The sequence below is a fragment of the Strigops habroptila genome, chromosome 2 (genome assembly GCF_004027225.2).
Source record: "Strigops habroptila isolate Jane chromosome 2, bStrHab1.2.pri, whole genome shotgun sequence".
Taxonomy (NCBI): domain Eukaryota; kingdom Metazoa; phylum Chordata; class Aves; order Psittaciformes; family Psittacidae; genus Strigops; species Strigops habroptila.
In genome coordinates this window covers 112,365,416-112,387,863 of record NC_044278.2, presented here as the reverse complement: position 1 = coordinate 112,387,863, position 22,448 = coordinate 112,365,416, and the positions used below count along the sequence as shown (strand labels likewise).

General features: G+C 42.7%; 1 protein-coding gene across 1 annotated transcript in view; it reads left to right on the top strand.

Moving 5' to 3' along the window:
* Positions 1 to 20,080, top strand: part of HEPHL1 (hephaestin like 1) — a 34,186-nt gene extending 14,106 nt beyond the window's left edge. The window contains exons 5-20 of the mRNA XM_030476319.1: positions 402 to 656; positions 1,708 to 1,876; positions 2,605 to 2,741; positions 2,912 to 3,043; positions 5,712 to 5,923; positions 6,361 to 6,511; positions 7,850 to 8,062; positions 9,684 to 9,897; positions 11,543 to 11,682; positions 12,508 to 12,648; positions 15,742 to 15,848; positions 16,285 to 16,507; positions 17,257 to 17,396; positions 18,191 to 18,350; positions 19,664 to 19,741; positions 19,821 to 20,080. Coding sequence (XP_030332179.1) covers positions 402 to 656; positions 1,708 to 1,876; positions 2,605 to 2,741; positions 2,912 to 3,043; positions 5,712 to 5,923; positions 6,361 to 6,511; positions 7,850 to 8,062; positions 9,684 to 9,897; positions 11,543 to 11,682; positions 12,508 to 12,648; positions 15,742 to 15,848; positions 16,285 to 16,507; positions 17,257 to 17,396; positions 18,191 to 18,350; positions 19,664 to 19,741; positions 19,821 to 20,023 — 2,675 coding nt within the window. The 3' untranslated portion in view covers positions 20,024 to 20,080. The remainder of the gene's footprint in view (positions 1 to 401; positions 657 to 1,707; positions 1,877 to 2,604; positions 2,742 to 2,911; positions 3,044 to 5,711; positions 5,924 to 6,360; positions 6,512 to 7,849; positions 8,063 to 9,683; positions 9,898 to 11,542; positions 11,683 to 12,507; positions 12,649 to 15,741; positions 15,849 to 16,284; positions 16,508 to 17,256; positions 17,397 to 18,190; positions 18,351 to 19,663; positions 19,742 to 19,820) is intronic.
* Positions 20,081 to 22,448: the final 2,368 nt, after the last annotated feature.

The window sequence follows — 22,448 nt, the reverse complement described above, 5'->3', positions numbered from 1 at the left end:
TTGACTGATATCATAATTTTCAAATCTAAATTGCTTAAGCCTGGCGTATAATGGCATATTTATGAGTCAGAATAAGAGGAAACAGATTTTAGACATGTTAAATAGCTGCAGAACAAGTTGACTTCATTATCAGGCCTTTTTGGTGATGACTTGGCCTTTGTAAATCTTGATATCACCCAGGAAGTTTTTCACAGATCCAACCAGAGAATTTGGGCCATTTGATCACCCAGAGCTGTAAGCTGTATGTCCAAAATGATCAAGGAGCCTGTGAGGGCCTTGTCAGTGTGGACATTGAGACAGTTTCTTTCCTGGGCCAGGAAAGGATCATCCTTACAAATGGGGTCAGAGGGACTTGGCACTTCTCTTTCACCTCTCATAAAGTCTCATACTTTTGTTTTTAGCTGTTAATGGTTATATTTATGGCAATCTCCCCGGCTTGGAGATGTGTGCTGACACTTCCATGTCCTGGCACTTGTTTGGCATGGGAAGCGAGATAGATATCCACGCTGCATATTTCTATGGCCACACGTTCATCAGCAGAGGCCAGAGGGCAGATGTCATTGGTCTGTTCCCAGCAACGTTCGTCACAGTGGAAATGACTCCTGGGAACCCGGGGAGGTGGCTGATAACGTGCCAGGTTAACGAGCACTTACGAGGTATGTTGCTATAGATCTCCCTGATCCTTCCAGAAGTTCCAGCCTTTATTATGCTTGGAAAAGAAAACTGAGGGATGTTTCCAGGGGAAGCAGGATTTCACACCTTTTTTTTGTGACTAACTGAACACTTTGGAAGTCCTTCACCAGATAAACATCATGAATATGAGTTTAGTCGCCAGTGGAAATTACACATGTTGGGCCAAATCTTCAGCTAGTATGAATAGCTTAGCTGTGCAATTCACATGAAGAAGGCTTGCTAGACCCGTGCTGACGCTATGCTTTCTATGAGTCTTCATCATAATTTTTTGTTGTAAATAAGAACAACATAAAGAAACACATAAAAATAAAAGAGAAACACCACCACATAAAAACACATAAAGAAAATCATGGCAGCTGAACACTTCATAGCTTTTTCCTTTACAGAAATCAGACAAAAATGGGCAGGGTTTTCAGAAACCTTTACATGAAGGAATTTGATGATGATGTGATATTTGTGTGGTGCGATAGCCTAAAAGCACATATCATAAACTAGGTCTTACGACAGCAGGCAATATATAATTATCATATCAGAGATGAGTTGGGAGAATTTTTGCTTCTGAGAACTTGCACATTGGTTTCAGTGGGATTTTCATTAGGCAAAACAGACTTGATTTGGCAACCAACAGATCATTTCAGTGTGGTAATAACCAGCCTCTATTTCAGTGAAAGTCAAGGGGAGATGATGCCATTTTGTATACTTCATGAGGCACTCTGACTCCCAAAATTATTCTACCATCCTTACCCAGATTAAAGAATTGACTAGATAAGCCCACTAAAGACTGTCATTGATGTCAGTGGGTTTCACCTATGGCATAAAGTACCACCTTGCAAGAGAAGGGTGCTAGCATCTGTCCCAGTGTAGGCAGAGGATGTCTTTAAAAATAGAAGTTTACCCTAGTAGTTTTTTCCAATCCATGTAGCTTCTAGAGAGTTTTGAATGCGCATTTGTACCCATGAGATTGCTGACTCCACAGCTGGCCAAGGACAGAGTCCAGACTCTTTCTCTTCCCAGGTGGCATGGAGGCATTGTACGATGTTCAGATCTGCCAGAAAAACATGTCTCGACCCTCACCACTCAGTCACAAGAGAAGATATTATATCGCTGCTGAAGAGGTGCTCTGGAATTATGGACCTGACGGTTATGATAAATTCACTGGGCAGGGTTTAAACGCCACTGGCAGGTAAGCTTTCCAGTCCTCTCCAGTTGTGCTTTAATTTCAGGAGTCAGGGTGAGACTTCCCCAGTGATTCACCAGGGCTAGGTCCTGCACTGTTATTAACTTTAATTGAAAGGGGTAGGGAGGAATGGATTTCAACAACCTTACCGGGAAGTTAGATTTGTAACTGCAGTGCTTGGAGTTGCCTTCTGGAAGCACTTATCTTGATCCATTAAGTCTATGGAGAAAGTGAGCCCTTTGCGCCTTTGTGAGGTACGCAAAGTTCAACAGAGTTAATGAGTGTACATCGAAACTCCTTAGACAGTTTTCACACTTACACTTGCTGTATCTCTGGAGGTGCCATAATGGCAGATTTTGCCCCCTTTTACTACTAATGAAGATATTTGTATTACAGTATCTCCCAGGAAAGCTGACAAGGATTAGAACCATATTGTGCACAGTTAATGGCACAGGTCTTGCCCTAAGGTAGTTAGAGGTAAACTAACATAGACATCTCCCTAAGTAAACTGGGGTTCAACACATTAAAGTCTCATGCACAATAAATGTACTTTTGTCAACTAATTTAGAATTGTAATTCAAATCAGTAATATCTCCGTTCGCTAAAAGAGTGTATGCTAACTAGCAGCTTGGGGGGGTCATTTGTCTTATGTCTGGAGTTACAACTTTATCTGAAATTAAGGCGTCTGCCTGAACCTCAGATTATTTAACCAATACGATTTGTTAATTCCACAGTGAATCTGCAATATATTTCACACAAGGGACTGACAGAATAGGAGGGCAATACTGGAAAGTTCGCTATGTGGAATATACTGATGCAACGTTCAGTAAGAAGATTTGGTCAGACGACATGAAGCACCTGGGAATACTTGGTACAGTGAATATTTTCCCCTTCTGTTATTACACTAGGTTTGAATGCAGCTCCACTTAAATCTAGAGGGGAATTTCATGCGTGCAGCTGCCAATCACCCCTCTCTTGTTTAGATGGAAACATATTAGAGGGTAGTTCTTCTAACACCTTATCTCACTCTTGTCTTTTAAGGCCCTGTTATAAAAGCTGAAGTGGGAGATACAGTGCTGGTTACTTTTGCCAACAAAGCCAGAAGAAGCTATAGCATTATGGCCCATGGTGTAAGCTTCAGTAAGCTGTCAGAAGGAGCTCCATATGTAGATGGTAAGTTTTGACTGTACAGCTCTATCATCACATCTGAAATACCTGAGTCTAAAGATCTTCTCTTGCTCTTCAGGTTTGCCCTTTTAGTAGATGCTAAGGCACAGAAGGGGTGATCTGATTAATTTGTATCTACCCTACGTGTCACAATTCATGTGACTTCCCAGTCTGTCAATGTGCTGGTTCTTCCCCCTGGACATATGCCAGAAAGGAGTCTAAAATTAGATGAGGTCCATGTTAAGCGAAAGTCACAGGTAGAATCCAATTGATATTAATTCTAATCTAGTGTCACTCAGGTGCAGTCAGTGGATCTCCTCTGGACATGCTCCAGAATTATGAAGCTTAAGATCTAGCCCCTGCTGAGTCTTTGGATACAGCCATCCAAGTCTTCTGGGTTGCTTTACTCCTGATTCTCTAATCCAGGCTGGGCATTGCCCTGGCTTCACTGTCAGGATAGTCAGTGTTGGAGTCAGCTTTAACCTGATTGACCTAGAATGTGAAGCAACGATAATCCTTATTAATCCTCATAAATATGTAAACACTGAAATAGAGCATTTACCAAAGGCTTCCTCTCATTTTGTACAAGGATAGGATCTTCATCAAAATGTTAAACGTCATGTTTGATTGGTAGGCACCTTTTTCAGTCAGAAACAAACCCTTTAGAGGATGAGAAGTCCCGTTTACTTTGAACACATAGGTCATCCTCTGGAGATGTGTTCTGTCACCACCAACTATAAAAGAAACCTAGAGTCTGGGTGAGGAACTAAGATTTAGATGGCTCAAGTCAGGTGAGCTGAATCCCACCCATAGTGCTACAGAGATAATATTGTGGCCTCTGAAAAAGTTTTTGCTGAATTTGTAGCACTGAAAAGAAAGGTAGGTCTCCTGTTGCCTAAATTGCTTTGTTTCCACTATAACACATCAGAAAGAAACTCATGGGGCATAATCCCTCTTTGAGAACTGAGCTAAGATAATTGGGTCAACATGTAAGACTCATAACATCATACAATAAAATCAATACAAAAGGCTTTATTAAATTTATTGTCTCCAGTTGCTGACCTTGCAACACAACAGATTTGCCAGCAGGCCCCAATGCATCATGAAGTTGGTTTTTGTCAAGCCTTGAAGTTATCCACACATATCCTAATGTCACCTGTGTCAGACGTAGCTCCCTGGTGGAAGCGCATCTTCCCTCTGCTTGCAATCCTGTCGTACTTTCATTTAACACTCCCCAGTAAATAGCACCCATCAGCACTGCACGTTTTTGGGTGGAGCAAAATCAAACCAAATCCTACAGTTCAACAGCACTGAGCACTGCACATCTCTGGGTCTTTAGAGAGGAACCCGACTCCAGATTCATCAACAATCTTCTGACCCTTCTTCTCTCCTTGTAACCCTTGTGTCCTGGATTTCATATACATTCATATACATATTTCATTGTATACATGTAGAGACCCTACAAGGGCTGTAGGTTTACACTGAAGGCAAATGATTTTTCAAAGGCTGTGCATTGACTGAGTGAGCTTATTCATGTGAAAATACTGCACATAAATGTACTTACTGACATCTACAGATATTTGCAGACATCTTTTTTTAACTGTGCTCTCAGAAAATACTCTTCTATACTGTTGGAAATACTGTTGCATTTGACACTTGTCCAATCTCTGAGGTCTTTTAACTCCAAATCAATGCTCTCCTTATTGAGCAGTGTTGCAGGATGAATCCAGTAGTATCAGACATCGTCGAAGCAATACTCTTCTTTGTATTGTGTTTTTCAGCAAATAGTATGTGTTCATATGTAATACTGTTATTTTCATTCATGGGTATGTTTTCAAGAGGATTCTCTTAGAATATTAGAGATGAGTATTAGATCGGTAAATGCGGCTGATGCTAGACACATCTGACTGTGCTGAGAAAATCCAGCCAATGGATGCCTAAGCATTAAACAAAATTCCCGATCTGATCTCCCTCATAGCAAAGACCAGAAAGGTGATTTGGCACTTCTTTTTCTACAAAGGGTGCAGGGCTGACCCCTTTTCTTAATTTTCCTTTCAAGTCCCTTTTGTAAAAGTCCTCTCTGAGTGGATGCTGACACTCTTTTACAGTGGCTAGATTACATGAATGGTGCTAAATCCACCCTGTGCATGGCAACTGACAATGGCCCAAATCCTTTAACAGTAGCTTCCAAAAAAAGTAATAGCAACCGCCCTGTGAAGACTCTGACAGAGGTTTGTGTGTACTGCTACAAACTCAAAAAGAAACAATTACCAGGGTCAGATTTTATTTGAATTTCCAAAAAGCCACAGTTGCAGCTCTGCTCACTGATGCAGTTGCTTTGCTGGTGCTTAATGAAAAGCCAGCGTCTGTGTTTGTGCCACAGATGGACCTCACAACAGGGCAGGTAAGCTGCAAACTTTAGAGGAAGCCAGATAGCATTAGAAGGTGTCTGTGTGAAGCAGCTAAACTTGTTCTACAGGTAAATGGGCTTGGTTGTCCCCATGGCACAGGACTCCAGTGAGATGTCCCCAAGGCATAAGGGCCCAGAGTAAGGAATGGTGCCTGAGTAGTGGCTGCAAGGGGGAGCTTGTCCACATAAATCAGCAGCTATGTCTGACTCCCAGCTAATGCTTGTATTCAGGAAGACAAAACCTTCTCAATTTTCTCTCTGCAGGCTATATGAAGCCAGGAGCCCACGTTAAGCCAGGTGAAACTTTCACATACAAATGGAGGGTGCCTGAAAATGGAGGTCCAACAGAGAGTGACCCCCCGTGCCTGACCTATCTGTACTACTCAGCAACCGATGCTGTCAAGGACACCAACTCTGGCCTCGTGGGGCCTTTGCTGGTCTGTCGGAAGAACACGCTGAATCCTGATGGGACACAGGTGCCCAACATGGACATCTGCTTGTCCCTAAAAGCAGGGTGGTGCGCTGGAGTGGGGGGGGAGGGTCCCATATGGGCCAATTTGCCCAGCTCGGTTTTAAGAGATTAAACAAATGGCATTCCCCAGGGTAAAAGCTGACCTAAGGAGATGGTTAGGAGGAGGAAACTGTAATTCCCCAGTATTCTGGCTCATCCTTAGCTTTTCCATCTTTTCTATGCACTGATTGGCAATGAAAGCATCTTTCCACCCTAAGTAAGTAATGGACACTTTATTTATCCTTCCGGCTGATGGAAGAGTGTCAATCCCTGTCTCTACAAGAACATAGTAAGAAGGTGGCTGCAATTTTGGGGGGAAAGAAAGCTTTGTTAAAAAAAGAATTACTTGGGTAATTCTGCGCAGATTGATTTTTAATGTCTTGGCTTCCTTCTTGGCTACAGAAAGGAATAGACAAAGAATTTTACCTCCTCTTTTCAATCTTCGATGAAAATGACAGCTGGTATCTGAACAAGAATATCGAAGCATTTACTGGAGACCCTTCAAAAGTAGATGAAAATGATGCAGACTTCAGGGAATCCAACAAAATGCATGGTATGAAATATCTCATGTCTGTTAATGACACCTTTTCTTCAGTCATACTAGGAAGATGAGTTGGCAGGTTTTACCATCATTCACAGCCAACTGCGGTGCACTGGAGGGTGAGGTGGAAAGCTGTCAGTCGGCTTATGGCCAGCTCTTGGAGTGCATCCTGAAACCCCAGTCACATTAGCAATGAATGCATCCACCTACCAACTACACTGCAGAAAGAGAACAGTGTACTTTTAGATACAACACTTGGGTCTATAAAAAGAAGTAATGCCAGAGTCGGGCATCAGCTGCAGAAGAGGCCAACGTTCACTAGTGCTTTGAATTTCACTGCTGGCCTCGACACTGACTTGGACAATGAAGGTCCACCTGCTCTGCTGTGCCAGCTCCCACTTGGGTACTGACCACATTTGGAAGAGGGGAATGGCCAATAGTATTTTAAAACATCACTTCTGGATGTAATAATTTGACTTCAGGATGGACCACCTCTAAGTTATTCCTAATACAACAGATTTCAACAAATCACATATAACCTCTCTTTGCTTTAGTTTTCTGAAGAGCACTGAGAATATATATTGTTAGAGAACCTCTGGGCTTTCTGCACCCACCTATTTTATTCTTCTGTTATTATGTAATATCTCATACCAAAGTTTTGTTCTGCCATAGTATCTTTTACACAGTGATCGCGGAGAGCATTTGAGGATTAGGGAGTTTAGCCTTTCTTGTGAAAGAAAGAGGTACATTTTGGAAGTAAAAGTGGAAATGAAAGGTCAAAATCACATAAAAATGTTCCATCAGGACTGAATTTGTAATGTGGACTCTTTATGGCCTACTCCATGGCCTTAATGATTTGGTTATACATTCTCCAGGCTGAAAGGAGGTACCTAATTTATACACTTCATTGTGTGTGTGAGGCACTCTCAAAAGCTTGGAGGAGAAGTGTTACATCACTGCAAATGGCTATTACGAGGTTTTACAGGCTGAAAAAAAAAGGTAGAAGTTCAGAGTTTATAGAATTATCATTATGAGATTATTTTGGTGTCATTCAGTGCTACCTTTGCTTCACAAAATGCCCCCTTAATTAATGCTGTGACTTGCTGAGCCATGAAGTGAATCATGATCCCTGGATGTGTTCAAAAACCATGTAGAGGAGGCCCTTAGTGGCGTGGTCTAGTGGTGATCTTGGCAGTCCTGGAGGAATGGTTGAACTTGACGATCTTAAAGGTCTTTTCCAACCTGGGGGATTCTATGATTCTATGAGTCTCTTGTCAGGAAGGTGGTAGGAGGCTCTGTGATGAGTTTCCATAGACCTGCTCCCAACCAGGCTCTTTCCTTCTCCTCCAGCTGTCAATGGCTACCTGTTTGGTAACCTGCCAGGTCTGACCATGTGCAAGGACGACAAGGTCTCCTGGCACCTCATTGGGCTGGGCAGCCACTATGACATGCATGGGGTTCAGTTTCAAGGAAACACCATTGATCTGAGAGGGACGACGAGGGACGGGCTGGCCTTGTTTCCTCATTTATCATGGACAGCGCTGATGCAGCCGGACCGTGTGGGTATGTTTATGAGCTTATCTTGGTAGTGTGGCATGTGTAGAAATCAGGCAGCCGAAAGAACAGTCAGCAGGATGCTCTGCTTTGCACAAGGGAGCCTGAACGCATGGAGACCATGGGGACCTGGCGTAGCTGAGAGTTCAGGCTGGGCTGCTTTTCTGGGAAAGTGCCGTAAATCAAATATGTATATGCACCAAAGAGTGCAGGCTTTGATGACCTTGGGATAGGCAGAGCAGCAGGCAGAGAGATAGTTAACGATATGTTCACAGAATTTCCATAACTGTTGAAACAGGCTTTTTTAGCAAATATAAAATTCACTACAGTGTAGCTGGGGATTTAAGGGATTTTAGGACTTCAATAATAGTTTTTCAATAATATTCTTTAGGAGCTCCTTCAGAAGCATATACATTAAAGAGACTTGTAATGCTCATGTATATATGATATTTTCTTCAACCTCACAGGTAACCATCAGATAAGCTTCATGACAAAGATTGAAATACTACTTTTCTTTACGTTAGTGCAACTCTGTTTAAATCAACAGTCATCACTGTTGCACAAGGCTGAGCCAAGGACCATCCTTGGCCAGAACACCTGATAGTTATATCTGCATTGTGTACGTGCCAGGTTAGACCTCTGGCACTGGTGTCTTTTTCATGTGCATATCCCATACATTTCCCCTATCTGTCAAGTAACTGCACTGCAGAAGTCCCACCAAACACTATATTTTAGGAGATTTTTACATTTTGCCAACTAGCCTTCTATACGCAGTAATGGAAATTGAGAATTATTAGATCTTGACAATCATCAACATGTGATTTTCTCTAACTGCATGTTATTTTACCTTTTCCATCACTTTTGCCCTAGAAGCATAAAGAAGGCCAATGGCATCCTGGCTGGTAATAGAAACAGTGTGGCCAGCAGGGCCAGGGCGGTGATTGTCCCCTTGTACTGGGCACTGGTGAGGCCGCACCTTGAACACTGAGTTCAGTTTTGGGCCCCTCACTACGAGAGAGACATTGAGGTGCTGGAGCAGGTCCAGAGAAGAGTAGCAAAGCTGATGGAGGTTCTAGAGCACAAGTCTGATGAGGAATGGCTGAGGGAACTGAGAGCGTTTAGTCCCGAGAAGACATTACTCAGGGGAGACCTTATTGCTACCTGAAAGGAGGTCGTAGGGAGGCGAATATCCTTTTCTTCCAAGTAATAAGTGATAGAACGAGAGGAAACAGCCTTAAGTTGCACCAGGGGAGATTTGGGTGGATATTAGGAGCAATTTCTTCACAAAAAGGGTTGTCAATCTTTGGAACAGGCTGCCCGGGAAAGTGGTGCAGTTACCATCCCTGGAGGTATTCAAAAGACATGTAGATGTGGTGTACAGGAACATGGTTTGGTGGTGGACTTGACAGTGTTGGGTTAACAGTTGGACTTGATGATCTTAAAGGTCTTTTCCAACATAAACAATCCTATGATTCTGTATAAGCATCCCCATGCTTGACTTTCCATACAGCATCACAGATGCAGTTTGTCTGAGGACAGATCAGAGATGTACAAGGCGCAGGAACTAATTTGCCAAGATGCTTTTTAAAGTGTTTTAAATCACCTAACTTTCATGTGCTTTCCTTTCCAGGTACATTCAAAGTGGTTTGCAGGACTTTTGATCACTTTGTTGGTGGGATGAAACATCTCTACGAGGTCAGCAGCTGCCGTAACACCACCCAAGCCCAGCAGCAGAGTGGAACCATGAGGATCTACTATGTCGCTGCAGAAGAGGTGGAGTGGGACTATGCCTCAAATAAGAGCTCAGAACCGAATATTTACAACATCAGCAGCAATGAGGAAAGGTACTCAAACCAAAAATTGCTTGTGGGCATGGGGCAAACTCATAACGGAGAGGAAACTTGGAAGCATCCTTTCATGAAGCCAGCCTTGTACTTTTTAGGAGGCAGTCTTTGCTGAACAAATAAGGGAAAAAGTATTTGTAAAGTGACAACCTTTCAGACTAGACTAGTTCATAGGCAGCATTTTCAAATGTTTTCATCTCAGCGTGCCTTGTAATGCTGTTGAACCTAAGAAGGCTTCCAAGTACCTAAATCCATGTGTGTTTTCCAGCCCTGTCTCAACCCTACAATGATGCCACCCAAGTCCCTCACTTTCCTCACTCTCCCCATCCCAGTGCTCTGGTTTTTGTAGGGAAGAAACCCAGGTACCCATCCCAGATGTGAGCCCCTGCAAGAACTTCAGATGCATTAGGGAGGTGCTGAGCCTGCTTCACTGCAGTGTGGTAGCCCCTGGAAAAACTTCTGGAAAAATCAGAACATAGTAACTACTGCAGGTGAATCACCTCTACACTGCACTGTGCTAAGGAATACTAAGCATGTGCAGAAGATACACATTCCAGGTCATACTGCATATGGAGGTCTCCGAGACCACTTTGGTGAAAACATAAAGGAACAAAGAACATATTTCAAAACTAGACCTTAGGAAAGTGGCTGGTAAACTGCACCCTGTAAAGAGGAAGAGTATGGTGAGTGGTAGAAAATGTAAGTCACAGGTGATGAAGTGTGCTTAAAGAAAGTATTAACTCTAGTACTGTCAAAGGCTGCTGTTTCACACACAGTTAATTACTACAGTGAGCACTTAGTACAGTAAGCAGTGTTCCTGGGGCATTCTTGTGCTTTTATTTAGTATGTTGTGAGCCAGCCTCGCAGCTCCCCTGGCAGGGGCACCCTGGAGATGAGCTGCCAGGAGACAGAGCTGCTCTCAGGAGAAGGTGAACACTCTCCTCCACAGCTGGTGGTGAGTGTCCTCTGCTGGCAAGTCAGCTCTCTGGGATCCCATGGGAGCAGCAACAACCCGTGGGTGACTGCTCAAACCTGGAGGGCACAACAAAGCACCTCCTGCCAGCTGCAGAAGGGAAACTACCTTTTTCACTATATCTTCATGCTGGGAAAGCATCCAGCCCTCCGCAGTGCATACCAGAACGGGACAGGGGAAAGCAGCCTCCTCTTAGATGATGGCATTTGCTTTCGCAAGGTTAGGCTGCAGTTATCATATTCCTGTGGCTGACTAATAGCCAAGATAGTGAAAGCAGCCACTGTGATAAGAGGATTCAATTTTGCAGGGACAGGTGGTATCTTTTATTGGAGCAGAGGATGCAGCTGGAGAGAGTTGCCAAAACCTCTCTTAGCTTGAAATTCATCTCTGCTCTGAAAGCTCTGGTGAAGGATTTGTGTTCCCAAAAGTTTGTGGTGAGTGCAATGTGTCCTCAGCTTTACCTGTTTGAAGAGGTAAAGAGGTGTTTAGTAAGGATTATCACTGTTATTATTTGCTGTTTAAACTCTCTTGCAGCACCCAGGGCTTCACATCAATCAGCACACTGGATCAAGCCATATATTCTTATTGAATCTATTGTGAATAACAGAGCAGTTACTAGCCTTTAGATATGTAAGGTTTAATGAGTTTAATTTTTGACTTTTGATTTTGCAGCTATGGGCATATTTTCTTGAATCAAGCAGAAGATCAGATCGGTTCAAAATACAAGAAGGTGGTTTACAGGGAGTACACAAACGGCAACTTCACACAACGCAAAGTGAGGACAGAGGAGGAGGAACACTTGGAAATCCTGGGCAAGTAGCTCTCATGGCTCACAGGCTGAGCCTGATAAGTGAGAGGATTGCTTTCCAAAAACTAAGTTTTTCCAGCTTTGTTTACGTGGGAAACAAGGAACACTGATGCCTATCCAGGTTATCAGTGATTTTACACCCAGTTTGTATAATTGCTGAGTGTAAAGATTCTTTCCAAATTAGAGAGTTCATTCTCAAACATGAATAAAGAGTTTCCTAAGGAGTACTAACAGGGAGGATGTCAAGACAGCAATTCCAGGATTCACCTTAACTTTAGAACTCCTGTAGGCAGATTACGTCAATACTAAGAGGCTGGATTTGTATCTGAAATTGGGCAAGAAAAAATTTTACATATGTCATAAAATAACCATCAGCTCATGTTTTTTATGGGGTGAGAAGTGGGCAACAAATGGCCATAAAGTAGCCAACACCCTCTAGAAATGTGTTTGACATTTCCCGTTTTGAGGTACAAAACTAAAAACATAGTTTCAAAAAAAAAAAAAAACAACCTGTTAACAGCGGAAGAAATAAAATTTTGAAAGATACAAAAAACATCCACAAGAGTTTTCCTTAAAAACAAGGTATCCAAAGACCTGTCTCCAGAGTAAACAATTCTTCTCATTGACCAGAACGAAGGAAAGACTGTTTGTATATATGGAGCTTTTCATCACCTAGAATAATAGACAGGTTTTGATGGTTTTGCTGAAAGAATAGAAGAGCCCGAGGGTTTTGGGAAAGACCTTGGCTCCTCTCCTAGGCCAAGCTATGGGAAGTTTGCTACATTCAGAAAAGAACCATTAATCACTAGCATCTTCTGGTTTAATTTAGGGCCGTTACTCCATGCTGAGGTTGGTGACTCTGTATTGGTTGTATTTAAGAACAAAGCCAGCAGGCCTTATTCAATAACTGCACATGGAATAGAAGAGGTGGGTTGTGAAGAGCAACCTGAGACACCAATTACACTCCCTGGTAAGGCTGCTCTTTTTTTTCCTTTGAGCTATGAAATTGTACATAAAAGTGTTTTAACACATGAATGATTATCCCTCTTTCACGCTTACGCATACCTATATGCTCTTCCAGACATAACACACTAGCTTTTATTCAGATATGATTCTGTATTGTTATTCATGTAGCCTCTTGATCAAGTGAGCATGTCCAGGCAGAGAATGAACCTTTGTTCCCATCAGCTGGAATGTAATATCACTGGGCAACCTCCAAAAAAAGGCAGAAGCAGGCCCATAATCATGGCAAAAGAAGCATAAGCCAGTGGTGCATTTGGCTCCAGACTGACACTCTAATAGTGTTTTGAAAACTGAGAAGCTGGGTGGCAGAGTTGCAGTTGGCAATACAAACTCTGCTTCTCTCTTGATCTACACAGAATCAGCATTTGCTTTGAGAGCTGATGCATAAAATGCAAAACGTAGCTGTCATGTGAATTAAAAGTCTTTGAAAAAGTGTATCAAATATGCTTCAGTTTCCAGTAAGGAAAATGGTAGAAACTAGTTCTCACGGCATTGAAATCTTTCATATTGAAAAGTACCTCTTAAAAAGTTTGTACTTCAATTTTTATTTTGGGTTTTATATCCTAGTAGGAAGTCAGACTCAAACCCAGGCATCAGAGTCAAGCCAAAATGTACACACCTTTGCTTTCCATCACTCACACATTTATTTTTCTCAGTATTTGTGAGCTTCAGTGTGAAATTAAATGAAAAGAAACTCTGATGTACTAAGCCTCTTTGCAAGCTGAAATTTCTTTCCTGTAAACAGCTGTATTTATGGAGTACAATCACACAGAAATTCATGAGCCAACATCTGCCTTACTGGAGTTTGATGAATGAATACTTGGGGTTAATATATGCGGGCAAAAAAGAAAGAAAAGGAGCTGATTTATATGATTCCCTTGCTTTATTATGTGACCCATGATGTTGTAGATGTTTTATTGACAGTTGAGGTATAACACGAGGAACACTACTGTCGTGTCTCCTATGTCCACATGGGAGCAGGCTTGGGATAAATTAGTTTGAGGGAAGATGTCTGCGTCTGACGGTAAGCCAAAGGAAAGGACTCCTCAGCAAGATCTAAGGACAGACTTTTCCTTAGGAGTTTGAAAGCAGCTGTTAACACGGAAAGCAAGTCCCTCAAAACAAGAGTAATTCCCGAGAACTGCAGTCCCCACCACCATCATCTATAAATCCTCACTGTCTGTCTCTCTAGGCCAGGCTGGACTGCTCACCCTAAGCTTCCCAGAGCCCATCTAGTTCTAGTAAATCTTGAAGCAGTCGTCAGTCAGATTTATGTCCTGCTAATCTGTGCTCCCAAGAGCACTTCCAGGTCCTAGACAGATTGTGAGTGGCATGGTGGAGATGAAGAGAGCAGATCCATAGCAGCCAAAACAGCTCTCAGCTGCCACAGCTTTGTCTCTCCCTGTCCATTCCTCCATTTATGCAGCAGCAAAAAGGGAGAAAACCTCAATTTTCCTCTTGTTTATCAGTCTTTTCAGGGATTATGCTTCATTTGAACTTCAAAGACAGGTCTCTGATGCCATCTGAAGTGCCTCAGGTTTTAAGCAGAATGGAGATTTTTCTGTCTACAATGTCCAAATGTCCTGAAGTGAGGAGTAAAAAGCAAGGAAGTGGTAAAGGACCATGGGCAGGCTATCTTCTCACATCATTCCCTCTGAAAAGGGATGATGACATAGAGGTTAGATACAGGTGGAGGACAAACTCTTCCCTAGTGTGTCTCCATGGCACGAATATCTCTGAGACTGAGGGTTTCTGTCCTATTAGTGTAGTGTTGTCTCTTGAAAGCCTTTCTAATCTCCACTGAGTGTATAAACCAATGCTGTAATGAACAGAAGGTGCTTGTCCTGTAAGATTAAATGGTATTGCAACATTTACATGAGACTCATCTCATATAGTACGATAATTGAGAGTCACCATTTCTTTTTTTGTAGTTATTGCTGTACAATAAACCCCACTACTGCATGACCCATCAAAACCGGCTCAGTGACACAAAATCAGGCTCAGTCACTTCGCAACCATTTAAGCTCGAAAATTCTCCTTTGACCTGATGCCTATAGCTGTTGGCAGCTGTTGGGTTATGGCTGTACTAAGGTCATGGCCAAGAGTTCTGTGATTTTTTTGTTTTTCCCTGACTCATAGCATGTGCCTGTCTGTTCTTGGCTTTTTTCACCCTGGAAGACTTTTGTGCCAGAGACTGCCTGGTTCAACATTTCTACACCACTTAAAAGAGCAAGGTGTTGACCAGATCTTGGTCTCCTATCCTTCCGGCAGTACCACCAAAAAACCAGCAGGGAAACACAAGCACAGGCAGCTTATCCCAACATAGATGTGTTCAGTGTAGAGAACTGATCCTCAACCAAATGGATCATTGCCCCATCAGATTGTTCCAGGGTGTTTTTAAATCAGAGGTCAGGGAACCTCTGCTCAGGGAGGACATGGCAGGGGTGATGGCTTTTGGGAAGGGACAGGGGTTCTCTGGTGATTGATGGAGAGCAGGGGCTTAGCTGGAGGAGGAAAGGACCCCTTCGTGTGTCCCAGTCAGTAGGTTGGTACATACTCAGCTCTCCCCTCCTGGCCCAGAGCTGATACACTGCTGCAGCACCATCTGCAAAATCCCAGTGGCAACTGCCATATCTTTGTGTCCTTTTCAGCTGAGAAGCTCCAACAATCATTTTCCAGAGCTTGGCTCCAACATCTTCAACTGACCTTAAGCATCAGCAAGATCATTGATCTGCTACAAGTTTTGACTAAGGAGAAAGATGAAGAGTCCTATTTCCAGACTTCCCTCTGTGGAGTGCCACTGTTGCCAGAATCATTTGCACCTCTCCTTTTCTGGAGCTATCTGACTTCCTTTACACCACTGGAATGTCAATGGCCTCCTGGAAGGCAGCATCACATCCATATCCCATTGCTGCATGCTTCCATAGATAGTTTTGATTCAGATCATGTTTTGAGGAGGCGGGTAGCAGATCTCAGTTACATACTATTCAAAGCTTCTAATACCCAGCTGCTTGTGGTAAAATTGTTCTCTCTGTTTCAGGGGAAATAAATACCTACAGGTGGAACGTCCCAGAACGATCTGGCCCTGGTAAAACAGATCCAAACTGTATCACTTGGGTTTATTATTCAACAGTGAATTTTGTAAAGGTAACCAAGAAATGGTCATTAAGATTACATTCCTTTGGTTAAAGCATCCTGCCTTGCATAATGTTTCTGAAAGGATCCTGCTTCACATTTGTGCAAGGACCACAGGCTAGAGGAATGATTTACAGAGATACATGCTTTGTCTTCTTTGATAACAGTTGCACATGCTTGGGTAACTTAATCCATGGAAATCCCCAGGCATACACCAATGTAATGTGATTCCCTCTTTAAAGAATAGTTGAAGGGATGTTGGGTGAAGGCAAAACATAACTTGGGTACATTAATACAAAAAAGGTATCTCTAATCAGGGTAAGAAATTATTTTTTCTCATCTGATATAAAAATGGAATTTCATCTTTATTTAATCTGTAGTTAATCTGTGTCTATTTCATAACTGGATGAACTGGAAATCTATAATGCATGTATTTATTGTATTTCAGGACACATACAGCGGTCTGATTGGGCCTCTTGTAGTTTGCAGAAAAGGAATTCTAGATGAAAGAGGTCTAAGGAAAGACATTGATCGTGAATTTACTCTTCTGTTTATGGTGTTTGATGAAAATGAATCCTGGTATTTGAAAGACAATATTGAAACATACCTTCATAAGAATCCTGATGGTTTTAATGCCACTAAGAACTTTGTAGAAGGCAACAGCAAGCATGGTATGTAGGACTCGGTGGCAGCAGCCAAAAGGCATAGGTTTCTTTTTCACAGCCCTTTTAGGAAGACATTTGACTAAGCCTGCGCTTACCCAACCATGTCACAACTTCAGAAACTGCAACTCTGGAAACAAAAAGATTTCATGGGGCCCAGCCGACATATTTTTCTAACAAGCAAGATAATTTAATCTTATACTCTTGCGAAAAGGCTGCCCTTCCAGAATTCCCTTGTCACTTGGGAGCTGTGTTCCTTGCAGGCTTGACCTGTAGGAGCATAAGGATGACATTTTAAAGCTGTGGCTGTAGCAGCAACCAGCTCAGCAGCCAGGCAGAACAGACTGGACAGGGTCAGAAACAGCCCTGGCAAAGAAGATTTCTCTGTCTACAGATGGTACCCATTTTAGGCAACAACTCTGTTCCCTCTTTTCCCATGTAGCTTCTCAGCACAAATCCTGTTTGTTCAGGAGTTCAATCTCACCCAGTGAAAAACCTGTTCAATGCTTCTCCAGACAGAAAAATAGTTGCTGCTGTGCACTTAGATGATCTGGAAACTGGAACAAAAACTGTGACTGTCTCCCTGCCATGGCAGAAGTCACCATGGAGAGCGCTTGCGATGGTCACACATGCCTGTCCCCTCTCTGCCTGGGTACCCCATCTCCCCAGAGATAAAGCTCAAAGGGTGCTGAAGTGGAGGTTATCATCACCCATACCATGGCCAGTTATTAACCAGTCCTATTTTGTCATTCTTCTAGCCATCAATGGGAAGATTTATAACAGTCTTCTGGGTCTAACAATGAATGAAGGTGACAGGACAAACTGGTACTTGATAGGAATGGGTGATGAAGTGGATATACATACAGTTCACTTCCACGCACAGACCTTCATCTTCAAGGTTGGTAAAATTCATCAAAGTAAAACCTTTATAGTGGGATGGGAAATTTCTGAAAAAAAAAAGTCCAGGTTCTAGCCTGGTTTTGTAGCTTGGGTGCAGAGTCCCTGGGCTGGTGCTGAGGTCAGAAAAAGTTTTGCATGTTAACGAAATACAAAATGAATAAGATCCTTGCAAAGCTTCTATTAGTCCAAGCCTGTTATGAAACATGAATAAATGTCGCTGTTAGAGGACATGGTTAGATGAGTTGAAACATGTGTTTACTCATGGGCATAAGGAAGATACAGGGGGGAAATTAGTTATGCCTGCTTAGAGAACAGTTTTATGTTGTGACAGCTTGCCACTGGCAGGTCTATCTAAAAAACTCCTCAAAGTCCTCTGGGGGGGGTCTTATGTTGTTAATTATGTATTAAGAATAATACATAGGCTTATTATAATATATTAATCCATAGCTTAGTATATATTAATATATTACTTATTAACGCATTATCAATATATTAATAATATATAGCTGTATTATAATGTATTAACATATTATAGTAATATATTATGTAATATATAAATAGTAATTAATTTATTAGTAGTAGTAGTAGTGTTAGTATTAGTAGTATTATTAGTATTATTAAAAATAAGAGGCGTCTACAGACCTCAGTTTCCCTGGATGAGGCTCACTAGAAATACATAACAAGAACCATTTGATCTGCCCTGAGGAGCTGAAAGTCTAACTGGAATATTTCAATGCCTGTGGGGGGTATTTGAGGCACGACTCTCACGATGCCTGTTTTGCCTTGCCACAGACAGATAAGGACCACAGAGGAGACGTATATGACCTTTTTCCTGGGACTTTCCAGACAATTGATCTTGTAGCAGAAAACCCTGGAACATGGCTTCTGCACTGCCACGTAGCCGACCATATCCACGCTGGCATGGAGACAACCTACACCATCAATAAATCAGGTGCAGTGCCAGAAATGTGTCCCACAACTCAGAGGAGGTATCGCAGAAGATCTTACAGAAGGCAGGGAGGAAATGAGAGCTGATGTCACTGCTGCACCCTGTGCACCAGTACATTACTGCCGTGGCCAGTTAGCATCATCTAGGGACAGGACAAACACCCCTAATGACATGGCAAAATCTTTGCTGCACTCTGCAACTTAAAAACAGTTGATTCTTCACTTAGAGCCCTTCTAAGACAGTGGCAGCCTGCTTAGTCATCCACAGCTGGTGCAGAAAACAACTGCAAAGCTATTTTTCAGCCCTGCTGCCACGTGCCGTGCAGGAGGGCCTGCAGGCTGGCGTGAGACTGGTTCCTCCCTGCAATAACTGCTGTCTCCCAGAGCTATTTGAGTTCCTTCCTGCATGCGCAGAGATCATCTGAGATACAAGATGCTCCAGAACATGATTTGTCATCCTGTTCAAGAGATAGGAGTTGTTTTGACTAACAGAAGTTGGCAAATTTTTGAGCGGTGCTGATCCATTCCACCACTTCTGAGTGAAGCCAAAAGTGCTCTGTGAGCCTCTCCACATTACATAATTTCACTAAACATCTGGATCCAGCATCTCCTGCCTGGGTCCCCACTGTGCTTGCTACACTTCTCTGCAGGGATTGCAACAGTGCCAGGTGGCACATCTTGTACCCGTAACCCTGTAGCAGCAGGATAACAAATGTAATGCCAAATGTAACCAAGATATTCCTTCCTTGGATAAGGTGAATTTATTCTATACCACGTATTCATGCAGGCTGTGAGACTTCAAATGAATAAGCAAAAGCAGAACTGAAATACAGAGTCATGGAATGGTTTGGGTTGGAAAGGACCTTAAAGAGCATTTGGTTCGATCCCCCTGCCACGGGCAGGGACACCTCACACTAGACCAGGTTGCTCCAAGCCCCTGTGTCCAACCTGGCCTTGAACACTGCCAGGGATGGGGCAGCAACAGCTTCTCTGGGCACCCTGTGCCAGCGCCTCAGCACCCTCACAGGGAAGAGTTCTTCCTTTAATTCTTCCTTTAATCTAAATCTATCCTTTTTCAGTTTAAATCCATTATCCCTTGTCCCATCACTACAGTAAGTAAGTAGTGAAGTAACAGAGATGCCTATAGAGAAGGGGGACATTGCCCATGGAGCTGCAATAGCTGTGCTGACCTAATCACAATTTCTGTACAGATCAACAATGTAGAAATAATTAAATAAAATCAGCACCACTTTTACAAACGAGAACAAAGTATATATTAAGATTTTCAACTTAACTATCCTTTCTCTCTCTGCACAGAGAGGAAGGCTCCTTCAGAAGAACTCACAACTGGAGCATACGATACAACTACTGCGAAAAATAGAACCACTGCAGAAGGTAAGGATTTCTTTAAATGTCATTTAAAACTTTACAGATTTGTGCATAGGTTTCTCATCAACTAATTCTCTTTTAACAGATTATGACAGCAAAGGGGGTAATTTTTTTGGCAAAACCCTGAGTCCTGGAGAAGCCAGCCTGATCCTCGCAGCCTTTTTCTTCATTGGACTTATTCTGCTGTCAACAGCATTAATTGTCTTCTGCCTCATCAGCCGTCAAGGAAGCAGGATCCATTACACAGCTCTGCATGACAAAAGTGCATATCTAACAGATTCCCTGTAAATCCCCGCTTTTAGCATCATTCACAGAGCTGCACTGGATTTCATGACATGCTGCTAATAGAACTGGAGCAAGACACATGCTGATAGTCCTACCCCATCACCAGCGCTCTTAAGAGTGAACATGATGGTTCAGCTCCAAGACCCACATACCACCTACCACCATTCCACTCCTCTGGAGCTCAGCTGAGCTTTGCCCAAGATCAGATTTGGCAGCCGAGCAGAGCAGCACAAATCTTGGCATCCACACTGGCTGCACAGGATTTCCATGGGAGTCAGGAGCGGGCAGCATGGCATCCATGTGCTCTGTGCAGAAACATGGGGTTCACGCTAGGGAATAAATACCACCAAGGACTGTTTTAAGTGTGCTGGCTTCTGACAGAGCAGGCACAGTGTTAATCTGGAAGGGCCAGTGGTTTCCCAAAGTCTGGCTCAATGAATTCACCAACATTTAAGCGATTCTCCATTTTTTCCCCTGTTAAAGAAGGAAACTGTGCACTGGGGGCAGATTTTTAGAGGCATTTAGGGACCTACTGATATATTTTAGCACTTGATGCCATTCAGCAGTGTCCCTGCTGTTAGTTTCTAATAGCTTTTGTTAATGTCTTTAAAAATCTAGCCCTGAGAAACTTTTGAGAAAGTAGTTGACTTTGTAATTGCTGCTCATTGTGGTCCTGATTCTGCACCTCTTCTTTGCACTGAGTAGCTCCTCATTCCCTACCTGCAGTGAAGCCATCAGGAGGCTGACCTTTGTGCTCTGCGAGGAAGACAGGCAAAACCAGGCCATGTTTAGTGATACTTGAATGTTTATAACTCATTTTTAGTTAGATAGTGCTCATCCTTGCCTACTCACATCAGCTACCGCTCTTGCTGAGGAACTCCAGAACAAACACGTCTGGGAAGCTGTTCATCCAAATTTGATTTTGAACGTAAGTTCAAGTTGCTGATTTGGAGTTTTTTTTTAAATTTTATTTTATTTTTCCACTTCTGTATTTTGAAGTATTGTTCAAATGTAGGAAACTTTACTGACCATCACTCTCATTGCAGCTTAATGGTCTCCTGGATTGATGTCCAGTTAACCAATATGTTGAAGTCTCATGGATGTTTCTCAGTTATTTCTTGATTCTTTGTTTTCCCTGGTCATTTAAGAGCACACACATGAGGTAGAACTGCAGGACTGAGCCTGAATAGAAGTTACACCATAGCAATAAACACTTCCAGATTCCTCCTCTAAATCTTCTCTTTCAGCTGACAAAAACAGGTACTCTAAACCCTTTCATCTTTTTGTTTTGTAAGCATTAAAATTGAGGTCTCCTGTTCTGCGCAAAACCAGTCTGTCTGTGCAGAACATTTGTTCTCTGTAGACATACAAAATTAAAAAGTCTTTCACTTAAAAAGTACACTGTTAATAAAGGAGATTATTTGGTACTTTTCTTTCAGAGTAGCTAATGCGTCTGATGTTTTAGAAACAGAATCATAAGTATCTTTTGATCATAAAAGCCAGCCAGCCAAAATGAGTACAACGATGACAAAATCACAGTTATTTGTAGGAACCTTCTGGCACAGTTCATTTAATCTGACATGTTTCTCAGCTGGGCGGTGGTTGTGAAACAAGAATGAAGAGTCCAAAGGTCCTCAGGGCCTCAGGACGCCACTGCTGCTTGCCCAGGTAACACAGCCTGCCACAGAGAGCCTGAAGCATCAGGGAAAGCATAAAGCATTGAGTTCACCATTGCCTGCCTGGTGCAGGCAGCCCACGGCCAGCTGTGCCCCAACACCTGCACTGAGGGACAGCATCTGTGTGGGGCTGAAGCACTGGCAGAAACAGAGTAAAGCATCAAAAGGACAAACCAAACAAGTCACCAGGGCAGGCAGCTCTCCACAGAGTGTAACAGGCTCTCAAGTACGAAAAATCTGGATTGGGAACTTGGGTTGCAGTAGGAAACTGTCCTAGCACCAAATGGAAGATGACCAATGCAAGATTAGCATTTAAAAACATTCCAGAAGGAAAATCAGCTCTGATGCCTGCACAACGCAGATGGCTGAAACCATTCCAAAAAAAGAACAGAAAAGTGGTCAAAGGAACAAAACAGATCATGTAAGAACTAATACTTCCTATTTTCTTAAAGAAAATTGTGCCTCCATGAAGTTTTTGAAGGTCTCAAGGTACAGAAAGAAACGTGGGTGAATGTAGCCTGCTCACATTTCATAGAATCATAGAATCACAGAATAGTTTGGGTTGGAAAGGACCTTAAGATCATCCAGTTCCACCCCCCTGTCGTGGGCAGGGATGAACACTGCCAGGGATGGAGCATTTACTACGTCTTTGGGCAGCCTGTTCTAGTGCCTCATCACCCTCACAGTAAAGAACCTCTTCCTTAGATCTAACCTGAACTTCCCCTGTTTAAGTTTGAACCCATGACCCCTTG